Source organism: Antedon bifida, chromosome 4, assembly GCF_963402885.1.
Source record: "Antedon bifida chromosome 4, ecAntBifi1.1, whole genome shotgun sequence".
Lineage (NCBI taxonomy): Eukaryota > Metazoa > Echinodermata > Crinoidea > Comatulida > Antedonidae > Antedon > Antedon bifida.
Window position 1 is genome coordinate 2,565,543 of NC_136229.1, and position 12,732 is coordinate 2,578,274.

Consider the following 12,732-nt stretch of genomic DNA (forward strand, 5'->3'; position numbering starts at 1 on the left):
AAACATTGAGGGCGTAAATTGTGAACAAAAAACGTCAACATGGCGCATCCAGGCTCCCTTGTACACAAAAAGAAAGAGTTTATTAACATGTCTGCACCTTTGGGATACGTCCCAGGGTTGGGCAGAGGGTATGTATAAACATAGGCTATAATATCAGACTTTTTGATAAAATCTAAATCTCTATTTTACCTTTTATTTTGACTCAATAAGCTAGGCCTGGCTTGCTGTGTGTTTCAGTCATCTCGCTCTCGACTGACGCCGCTGTAACGATGTGGTGGCGCAATCCGAAGAGAGATTGCACTTGGCCTAGCCTAGTCACGTCTTTTTTATTTTTGTACTTGTTGGTGGTGTGTGTTGAATAACACAATATTTTAATAATAATACATAGGCCTAATATGTATTTGTTTATTTTCAGTGCGACGGGATTTACTACACGGTCAGATATTGGACCAGCTAGAGAAGCCACAGACATCAGGTGAGTTCACACTGTAAAAATCATTGCATGGAGTCCCATGGTCATATATTTAAGGTCAGCACCTCACAAAATAATAATAATATCAATTTTAATATGCTTAAATATACTTTACTTTTAAAGTGACGATCGCCATCCTGCTCCGAGAAAGAAGAAAAATAATGATAGTGATGAAGAAGATTTAAATGACAATAATTTTGATGAAGTAAGTACATTTTAGCAGTTGTTTAACATGTTAAAGCATTTATGGATCATTTCCTAAGCTCTGTCTACACTAGCAAACTATTTTGACACATCACAGAACTTAATACAAGTTTTTTCTGTTATCATATTGCTAGTTCAATGGTTATTCTGGTAGTCTGTTCTCAAGAGGACCTTATGAAAAAGATGATGAAGAAGCTGATGCTATCTATGACGCAATAGATAAAAGAATGGATGAAAAGAGGAAGGAGAGAAGGTTGGTATAATGACCTTTGACATTTTAAAGTTTGCATATTTTGTCATTTATGCATTTATAATTATATTATGCTAATATTGTAGCTTAAAATGTTCTATTATAATGCTTATTTCCCACTACGACCAATCACAAGCGATGGGTTATTCATGCTTCGCTTGTGTCTACGTGCTTGCGTTGCGTCTTTAGTGGGAACCACGCTTAATTATATAATATATTATACTTATATTAATAATATTTTTTATGAACTTATAGGGAGAAGAGGCTACGAGAAGAAATTGAAAAATACCGACAAGAGCGACCGAAGATTCAACAGCAGTTTTCAGATTTGAAGGTAGAGAAGTTAAATATAGGTTATGATAATAGAAAATTAATGAATGTTTATGAGTTAAATAAGGAGACTATTTTAATGAATATACTATTTTATATGAAAATACTACTTAACAAGATCAAGCAAAACAAAACCTGCTTGGAGTTGTGGCTTGGTGGTTATAATGCTTGGCTACCAATCCAAGGGTCCTGGGTTCAAGTCCTGTTAGTGTCAGGATTTTTTCTAATGACAAATGACAAATTATAACTTCACTCCCAAAGACTTGTAATAAGACTTTGTTTATGTAGACTATTTCTAATAATCTTATTACTTTTTAGCGTAAATTAGCCGAGGTGTCAGAGGATGAATGGACAAGCATTCCAGAAGTCGGTGACGCTAGAAACAAAGCACAACGCAGCCAACGTGCTGATAAGTAAGTCTTATAAATAATGTATCCATTGAAACTATCTGTGTGATAAATCTAGACAGTAAACATTAAGCTCTGTCTACACTATCAAACTAGTTTGACAAAAATGTGATATGCCCAAATATGGTAGTGATATCATATGACATCATCATGTCCATATATGAGCACATCACATTTTTTTGTCACATAAAGTTTGATAGTGTAGACAGAGCTTTTGGGATAAATCTAGACTTTTTATATTAAACTTAAACTAAAGTTTAAACCGTAACAGAAAAGTAAAGCAGCACAATGAGTATCATTTGGACAACATTTTTATCCTCCCATATGTTATTTTATAACCTTTTGATTGACACAATTTCCATCATTTCCAGGATTACACCAGTACCTGATAGTTTTCTTGCCAAGCATTCCAGTGGTCAAGATCATCACAATGTCCTAGACCCAATGCAACAGGTAACAGACAACAACTTGATTTAAAATATAGTTTACTTATATGATATGATAAATATTATAAGCATGCCATATTAGTAATATAATTTGTAAATTGTTTTTACCCTAATTTACCTAGAATATTGAGCTTTTGATGGCATACCTAAAACATCGTATTTACTTATGGCTGAAACTTGTTGCTAAGGTCCCTGCTTTGTATAAATTAATTGACTTGGCTTGCACTAACAGGTTTGGTAATTAATTCCATTGAACTGTAATGTTCTGTTTACACTATCAAACTTTATGTCACAAAAAAATGTGATGTGCCCATATATGGACATGATGATGTCATCACTACCATATTTGGGTTCATCACCTTTTTTCAAATTAATTTGATAGTGTAGACAGAGCTTAAGAGATCTGCAAACATTTAAAAGAGCTTGATATTCTCCAGATGATTGAATATTTAAAAATTTGTTGTTTGAATGAATATAGAATTATGGAGGTTTTCAAACACCGTACCCTGGCCTGATGTCATCTGGTTTAATGACGCCATCTGGTGAATATGATTTGAGAAAGATTGGAGAAGCAAGGAACACACTGATGGATGTACGATTGAATCAGGTAAACATTTAAAAGACAAAGATCGTTTGCAATTAACACTTTCCCCATAGTACTTAGCAAGCTGCCATCTTGATGGGCAAACTTAGCCTTCACGATGGCTTTTTGTGTTCTATAGAGGGAGTCATCAAGATAGATTATTCTTTTTCTGTTTACATCGTTTGTTAAAGATGTTTTGTCCCCCAAAAAATGAAGATTAATAAAATCTTTGAATATGCCATTTCGTAGTTTTAATAAAGGTAACCACTTCTGTAGAAAAAAAAAAAAAAATAATGTTTTCACTTATAAAAAAGACAACATAAACGGTTAAATTCAACCAAAAATCAATTGTCTGACAGACAATTTGACTATTTTTTGCTTTAAATTACAGTTTTTTCAGGTAAATACATTTTTTTTCTATCCAATTTTTGGTCAAGGTGAATAACTATTATGTGACAGTAAATTACATATTCAACAAAAAAATATAGAAACATATTTTTCCTGCTTACACACAAATTGTAGTTACTGCAGTTACTGCAGTTTGTAAGCTGCTTTTGACTTGACCATATCTATTTTAACTGTTCTTAATTTAGGTGTCTGATTCTGTGAGTGGTCAAACTGTTGTAGACCCTAAAGGCTATTTGACAGACTTACAGAGTATGCTGCCCTCATACAGCGGTGACGTGGCCGATGTCAAAAAAGCTCATTTACTTTTGAAAAGTGTTCGTGAAACAAATCCAAAGCATCCTCCAGGTACAGTATGCTTAAATAATATAAATGTTTTACATTTTAAACTTGTCTGGAATTCCGCAAATAGCATTTAAGATCTGTCTACACTATCAAACTAGTTCAACAAAAAAAGTGTGGTGCGCTCAAATATAGTAGTGATGTGCCCAAATGTGGTAGTGATATGACATCACCATGTCCATATATGGGCACATCATATTTTATTGTCACACAAAAATTGATAGTGTAGACAGAGCTTTATGCATGGTGTTGATTAACTATTGATGCCTGTATAAGCAGCATACATGCAGTAAAAAGTTGTTTGCAAAGTATGTTTGATATTAAACTGTGACCCTAGGACTACACTGCTGACCTACGTCTAGTACAGTTCATTTATTTTTATTTTCTTGGAAATCAAGCCTTAATTATAGTGAGGATGTATAAATGGTATTTTAGTATGTGACTGACTGCCCCAAGGAGGAACAGTCATATGAGTTAAGTTTACACTATCAAACTTTGATAGTGTAGACAGAGCTTAAGCCTTTATGGATCTATAAAGTTGAACTGAATGGGATAAATGCAAAGCTATTTATACTCATAATTAATTTAAATATTTACTCATTTTTTTAGCCTGGATTGCATCAGCTCGTCTTGAAGAAGTGACGGGCAAGCTGCAGGCAGCTAGGAACATCATCATGAAAGGCTGTGAAGCCTGCCCTAAGAGTGAGGATGTATGGCTGGAGGCTGCTAGGTTACAGGTAATTCAACTAAAAAGTTAATGAATATTGTATTGTATAGAATAAAGTGTAAAACTTATATTATGTTTTGTAACACATCCAACTACAACCCACCAAATTACATGATGGGAAACAAATCCAAATCTTGTATGAGAATAGTGAAACAGTTACAGCTATAGGCATGAGAAAGACTCATTCAACAATTTTAGGGGTGTTTTTAGTTGGTTCTCACTACAGATTCAACGCAAAGGACGTAGACACAACGCAAGCGAGTTCAGAGTTTTAACAATCTATCGTTTGTGATTGCTCAAATCACTTGTGTTACGCCCTTTTGTTGTGTCTCTAGTGGGAACCGAACCAAGCATTGGTGTGAATGATGAATACAGCCACTAGTACAGAGCCAGGACTCTCGGATTGATATAATTATAATCAATCGTCTACATTCTTGAGTTGAGTCTCAATTGAGAACTGAGGTTAAAGTTGACCCAGCAATATTCCATTCAGGTCCTTGTGCTAGCGGATTGGGCAGTCATCTGAAGATGTGATATAAATGTATACAATACAATTACAATGTCTTTGATTATATAACGCCTAAATAGATTCCAGTCATTTGATTGGATGATTTTGGGTCACATGGTGTTTGATAGACCATCCTATTCAATGATCATGTGATAGTACTGTTTTAATCTTCATTTTATATATAAAGCCTGGTGATGCTGCAAAGGCTGTCATAACACAAGCTGCTAGACATTTACCACAGTCAGTCAAAATTTGGATCAGAGCTTCAGATCTAGAAACGGAAATTAAACAGAAAAAGAGAGTCCTACGTAAAGGTATGTTGAACACAACTTTGCCAAAACTATTTGTGAATCCTGTACCTGCAAAATAATACGATAGAACTCTCTTATTCAGGCGACCTTTCCTGTCAAACGAACAAGGGGAAATGCTTGTTTTACCACTACAACCAACCTCTATTCAGGGGTCATCACTATTAGAGAAAACCCACTAGTTTGTGTCCACAAGGGGTTCTCTAGAAACTCTGTCTACACTATCAAACTAGTTTGACAGAAAAAGTGTGATGTGGCCAAATATGGTACAGTAGTGATATGACATCATCATGTCCATATATGGACACATTACATTTTTTTGTCACAAAGTTTGATAGTGTAGAAAAAGCTTTAATAGGGTTCTGTTGTATTACAAAAGCAAGATATTTTTGTATTGTATTGCATACAGATACTTTGTCTCTTTTTTGTCTCATATAAAATATTTTGATGAATAGGACTTGTTTGTTTACAGCTCTTGAGCACATACCAAATTCAGTAAAGTTGTGGAAAGCAGCCGTCGAGTTAGAAGACCCTACTGATGCTAAGATCTTACTTAGCAGATCAGTAGAATGTTGTCCAACAAGTGTTGAGGTATGTCCATAACAGTTAGTTCTAAAGCTCTGTCTACTCTATCAAACTAGTTTGACAAAGAAAGTGTGGTGTGCCCAAATGTGGTAGTGATATGCTCAAATATGGTAGTGATATGACATATGACACATAACGTTTGATAGTGTAGACATAGCTTAAAATGGTATAGCATATTTTGTTTTACACTGCATTATGATTTGAAAAAAGACAACTTAGACATATATAAAATAGTTTCTTTATTTTGATTTTTGTAGTTGTGGTTGGCACTGGCAAAACTGGAGGGTTACGACAACGCAAGAAAAGTTTTGAACAAGGCACGTGAGAATATTCCTACTGATCGACAGATCTGGATTACGGCCGCAAAACTCGAAGAAGCAAATAATAACTCTCAGATGGTAGACAAAATCATTGACAGAGGTACTATATGGTAGTAATATGCCCAAATATGGTAGTGATATGCCCAAAATTAGTAGTGATATGCTTAAACATGGTAGTGATATGACATCATCATGTCCATATATGGGCACATCACATTTTTTTGTTACATAAAGTTTGATAGTGTAGAAACAGCTTTAGCCCTACTTGTATCCACCTGTGTTACCTTCCAGATCATCTAACATTGAAACTTTAAAATTATTGACATTTGATAATACAGAGCTTTCAAATTGTGATCTAGGGCAAATGCATATTGTGTCGTTGGTTTTTGTCTGGACCTACAATCCGCCAATCAAGTCGGGTAGCACATCCCAATGTCCCTGTACAATAAATCAAAATAACGTTTAACAACCTCCTATATTGTTGAAAATCACAAGAGCCCTTAGTATAATCAGTGACAAATGAAAGAGTACAGTATACACTTAACTAATCCCTTTCCTTCGACCTTTAATATTCTGTTTTTTATAATGATAAAATAATTTTTAATGATGTAATAATTTGGTTTTCAGCTGTGAAATCACTAAGAGCAAACATGGTAGAGATCAATCGTGATCAGTGGATAAAGGACGCAGCAGAGTGTGAGAAGGCGTCTAGTATATCAACATGCCAGGCTATCATGTTAGTTTACCATTTCAAACTACCTTTTTATAAATAACATATCCTCTTAACCTTTGACCCCAATATATCCCACCACCCAGCATAATCCTGCTTCCTGCTATAAAATGGAAGATATATAAAGTTTGATACATCTGAATATTGAGCTAGACGTACCAAGCTATTATGCTAGGTACAGTTTATAAATAACATATCCTCTTAACCTTTGACCCCAATATATTCCACCACCCAGCATAATCCTGCTTCCTGCTATAAAATGAAGATATATAAAGTTTGATACATCTGAATATTGAGCTAGACGTACCAGGCTATTATGCTAGGTACAGTTTATAAATAACATATCCTCTTAAACTTTGACCCCAATATATTCCACCACCCAGCATAATCCGGCTTCCTGCTATAAAATGGAAGATATATAAAGTTTGATACATCTGAATATTGAGCTAGACGTACCAAGCTATTATGCTAGGTACAGTTTATAAATAACATATCCTCTTAAACTTTGACCCCAATATATTCCACCACCCAGCATAATCCGGCTTCCTGCTATAAAATGAAGATATATAAAGTTTGATACATCTGAATAGTGAGCTAGACGTACCAGGCTATCATGCTAGGTACAGTTTATAAATAACATATCCTCTCAACCTTTGACCCCAATATATTCCACCACCCAGCATAATCCTGCTTCCTGCTATAAACTTGAGTAGCGAAAGCTGATGGTCTTGTTATATTTCTTAATGAAGTTTTATATTATGTTATGAGAGTGACAAATAAGTATTTACACATAAATGGAGGATATAACATTTTCTTTCAACCTTTGACCCCAATATATCCTTGTTTCTTGAACCAGAATAATCCTCACCTATTCTCATCTGCTTCCTGCTATAAAATGAATATGTGAAGGTAGATCAAAGTAGGTAGGTGGTAGAATAAGAGGGGGTGGCCTACGATGTATTTCCCAATATGGGTGCAGCTTAAACCCTGTCATACTAATTAATTGGACCCTGACTGAATAAAGATTTGTTGTTTTTTGTTTTGTAGACGTACAGTGATTGGCGTTGGAATTGAAGATGAAGATAGAGAGGCCACATGGATGGACGATGCTGAGAGTGTAAGTACTGTTCCATATAAGGACATTTTATTTGAACAAATTTATCCAGCTCTTTAAATACATATTTATTTTATATATGAACCAATATACGTACAATAGTATAAATAAATTTTGATTAATTTATAATTTTTTTGTTTAGTGTGCAGCGATGACCGCATATGAGTGTTCACGTGCGATTTATGCGTATGCCCTATCTGTGTTCCCAAGTCGCAAGAAAATTTGGATTGAGGCTGCGTACTTCGAAAAGAATCATGGGTCAAGGTATGTTATGTAAAATATGAAAATAGTGTTCATTATATATATACACACATTTTCTGAATTATTTGAGAATCTACATTTAGTTATATTATCTATAATCAATAAAACACCTAAATAAATTCTTGTCATTTTCAGACGATTGTGGATCACATGGCGTGCAATAGTACGCACTATTGAACTGTCATTCAATACTACTTTTTTTCGTGTACGAACAAAAAAAATCTTTTCTCGTTTGGAAAATATTTTTTTTTATACTGTTGCTATACAGCGCCACCTATTTGTACTGATTATTCATCTCATGCCATTATTTGTACCATTACACGAATATAAAACATTCATTATTTGTATATCATTAAACACATATCTGTTTACAGGGAGTCATTGGAAAATTTATTACAAAGAGCAGTAGCTCATTGTCCAAAAGCAGAGGTGCTTTGGTTGATGGGAGCCAAGTCCAAGTGGCTAGCAGAGGATGTACCAGCAGCCAGAAGCATCCTGGCATTAGCTTTCCAAGCAAATCCAAACAGTGAAGAGATTTGGCTAGCTGCTGTCAAGCTTGAGAGCGAGAATAATGAAGATGAGAGGGCTAGGCTGCTGTTGGCTAAGGCTAGAAGGCAAGCTCCGACAGCTAGGGTAAGGGGATAACAATGTTATCATTCTGACAATGAGAAAGCTAGACCTTTTCTGACTACAAAGGCAAACAATTTCTATAAACAAGTTTCATTCATTTACATTTATTTTGTTATTGTTTATAATACAATTAAGAGTACATAATTAATGGCAAGGATCTTGCACATAAAGATTAACAATTCTTCTTTGTATTTATATACAGTAGAATCCCTCCTTTTGAACACCACTATTAAGTGGACACTTCGGAGGGTCCCAAAAATTTTTTATTTTAAGTAATCTTTAGTGTATTTTTAAAAATGTTTTTTTAAGGTAATGATGAAGTCAGTGAAGTTAGAATGGCAACTGAACAACGTGACCAAAGCAAAAGACCTTCTTGAGGAAGGAGTGAAAGCATATCCAGATTTTGCTAAAGTTTGTTTATTACTTTACTTACTAATTACTCCATAATGTGTTTAATAGTATAATAATATACAAGTTTCCAAATTCAGTATGGTTTCTGAACACGGGTTACAGTTGATTGCTTGTAGTTGTGTCATAGTTGTTTGCATAACTAAATAACTTTTCCAAATCTTTTTCAGTTGTGGATGATGAAGGGAGAGATTGAGGAACAGTTAGGGGACAGAGAAATGGCACGAAAAGCATACCAGCAGGGCGTGAGTTGACTTTGACAATTACATATGTAAATGGGGGAATAACCTGTGACCTGTAGCCTGCTGGGCTGAATTGAGCACAGGTGTGGACAAACATACCACAACTACCTACTCCCCTAGGGGTCCCTTCGTGTCGAGTGCTGCGACCAAACGGCACCCGTTCGTCTGTGTACATATTTAAAACATATATTTCTTTTTGTTCTGTGTTTTGTAAAGTCCAGAAATTTATTGACAAGGTATTTTTAAAAGAACTATTTACAAATCTTTTTCATCCACCAGTTAAAAAAGTGTAATCATGCAGTTCCACTGTGGATCCTTGCTGCTCGATTGGAGGAGAAAGTTGGTAATTTGACCAAAGCTAGGGCCATCTTGGAGAAAGCCAGGCTGTCCATTACAAAATGTCCAGAAATTTGGTAAGAGTTCCATGTACATGCAATTAGCCAGCATGTGCTATTGTAGTGAGTGGCCGAGCGGTTAAGATGGTGTAACCGTAATCACGTAGCCATACATTGGCAAGGGTTCAAGGCTGACTCACTCCATGGTTCTGGTGGTAGGACAAGTCTTCTTGGATAAGGACTATAAACCGTAGGTCCAGTGTATACATCTAGCTCATGTGCACTTTAAAGAACCTAGTACATCTTTCAAGTCGGGGGTTACCCTGGTGTACTAGGACATCACAACCACTGATCATAACTGGGCCCTCTTGGAGACTAATCTTTGACTGAAGAGGTTACCCAGTATAAATAAATAAGAAGTTCAATTGCATTTCTTACTGTATGTTTTTAGGTTTAAGTTTAGCAAACACACCTTGCATAAATTTAAGTGGCGATTCTCAGTCAGGAATAACCTGTGTCCATTTGCCACTATGGTTTGGGAATCTATTGTACTGCATTACCTGAGTGGCAGTACTTTTGTAGTACTATTTCACTTAAGCCTATCCACAACAAACAAGTCATTTTTCTACCTTAAGTGTGGTTCCCACTAGCAACACAAGTTGAAAGGGCATTTTCTTGTGTTGCGTAGGTTATTGCGTCGCTAGTGGGAACCAACCTTAATGATCTAAATGAATATTGTTTTGCATTTTCTTTCTAGGTTGGAAGCAGTACGAATGGAAGAGAGAGCAGGCAACAAGAATATCGCACAATCAACCCTAGCAAAAGGTATCACTTTGTTTGAATGTCCATATAATAGGAATTTCACCTCATGTGTCTATGATGGAAATTTACCTTAAATTTGCCTACTATAAGGATTTCCAAATAGGAATTTCCCCTCATGTACCTACAATGGGAATTTCCCTGATATGCCTAGGATAGTATTTTCCTTCATGATAGGAATTTCCATCCCTTTATTTGTCGATGATGATGACTTTCTCTTCATGTGTCTAAAATAGGAAATTGTCTTCATGGCATTAATAAGAGTATGAGTATATCAGTATATTCTTTAACTATTATTTATATCATATTTTTCTATAGAAAGCAAACTAGCATAATCCATCATGCATTTTTTAAAAAATAAATACATCAATATTCTATTCTATTTAGCAATGCAAGATTGTCCAAACTCTGGTATTCTATGGGCTGATGCCATCTTTATGGAAGCGAGACCGCAAAGAAAAACAAAAAGTGTTGATGCATTAAAAAGATGTGAGCATGATCCTCATGTTCTCTTAGCTGTCTCACGGTAAATAATTAAAAACAAGTTTTTAACTTTTACATTTTTATTTACACTGTTTCTGATAACCAAAAGGTATGGCATTATAGTATCAAAAATAATATTCAATATTCAATGATAATCAATGCCAAACAACAGTGCATGTGAAACAAAGCATTTGATATGAATGTTATGATTGCATTTGTTTTGTAGACATGCACAAGTAAAGCTCTGTCTACACTATCAAACTGGTTTGACAAAAAAAGTGTGATGTGCCTATATATGGTGGTGATATGACATCATCATGTCCATATATAGGCACCATACATTTTTTTGGCACATTCAGTTTGATAGTGAACACAGAGCTTTACAGATTAGCATTTGGCGTGCAAATTAAGTTATAATAATAATAATAATATTTATTCGGTCATCAATGTAAAAATAACCAGGAATGAGAATAGGCTAAAGCCCAAACAGATTCTGCACTCACTTATATTTAATAAGAAAACGCTGCATTCATATTTAATTGAATATTTCATTTGTTCGAAATATAGATTGTTCTGGACTGAGCGCCGGTCAAACAAAGCAAAGGAATGGTTTGAAAGGACAATAAAAATCGAACCAGATCTTGGTGATGCATGGGCGTACTATTATAAATTTCTACAGCTTCATGGCACTGAAGTAAGTTTATTTCTTAAGCTCTATCTACACTATCAAATTGATGTGACAAAAAAATGCGATGTGCCCATACATGGACATGATGATGTCATATCACTACCATATTTGGGTATATCACTATCATATTTGGGCACAACACACTTTTTTTGTCAAACTAGTTTGATAGTGTAGACAGAGCTTTAGTTTCATTCTGTTTAATGTGAAAGCATAGCTTATAGGCCCACCCTATTTGCAACATGGGTTCAATAGACACATTTTTGTCTCCAAAGTTAACCAAATTATAGTAGAATTGTACTTTTGGTTGTTTTTTTAAGAACCATTGATTCATGTGCTTGTCATAGCTTGGCTATATTGCTGCCCTGACACTTGGATTATATGATCGGGACACTCTCCCATCTCATAAAACTACAAACTAAAACATACACAATAATTCAATAATTATACAAATGTTTGCACTGTATTTCTGTTAATCATATACTTTTACTATTATTGTTAATTAAGGAACAGCAAGAAAACCTTAAGAAGCGATGCGTTGAAGCGGAACCACATCACGGACAAATCTGGTGTAGTTTCTCAAAGAACATTAAAAACTGGCGACTTAAAACGGACAAGCTTCTTCCAATGGTTGCTGCCACGGTTCAATATAATATTTAATTGGAAAAAGCAACATGCATTAAATCCAACTATAAAGCTCTGTCTACACTATCAAACTTAATGTGATGTGCCTATATATGGACATGATGATGTCATATCACTACCATATTTAGGCATTTCACACCTTTTTTTGTCAAACTAGGTTGATAGTGTAGACAGAGCTTTAGGTTGGATTTATGGTGGTAAGCCATATTTCAACTAACTTTTGACGACTTTTTGATTTCATGAAAGTTAAAATAAATAATACAGCAGCACATACTTCAAGTTAACAAGCGATTATTCTAAAACTAAATATTAATTTGAAGCTTCTGTGGTTTTCTTTTGTTCAACATGGATGTAATTTAATGCAGGTGTAGAACAACTTGGATGTACAACACACATTATTTTGAAAAACATAATCACACCATAGGATCATGAAATATATTTCAATATTATCACATATTTTGCGTATTAAAATTAAAATACTAAGCAAGTTTTG

At 34.8% G+C, this 12,732-nt stretch overlaps 1 protein-coding gene across 1 annotated transcript; it reads left to right on the top strand.

The window, feature by feature from the left end:
* On the top strand, positions 1 to 12,732 carry LOC144840382 (pre-mRNA-processing factor 6-like). Its single transcript, XM_078696182.1, has 24 exons — positions 1 to 128; positions 416 to 475; positions 596 to 677; positions 811 to 929; positions 1,182 to 1,260; positions 1,575 to 1,669; positions 2,035 to 2,116; positions 2,588 to 2,716; positions 3,286 to 3,445; positions 4,049 to 4,176; positions 4,862 to 4,988; positions 5,455 to 5,573; positions 5,825 to 5,987; positions 6,515 to 6,623; positions 7,665 to 7,734; positions 7,874 to 7,995; positions 8,367 to 8,625; positions 8,932 to 9,033; positions 9,201 to 9,275; positions 9,552 to 9,685; positions 10,365 to 10,432; positions 10,814 to 10,952; positions 11,477 to 11,603; positions 12,102 to 12,732. Exons 1-24 carry the CDS (start codon positions 40 to 42, stop codon positions 12,252 to 12,254), a joined length of 2,790 nt encoding a protein of 929 aa, XP_078552308.1. The 5' UTR covers positions 1 to 39; the 3' UTR covers positions 12,255 to 12,732.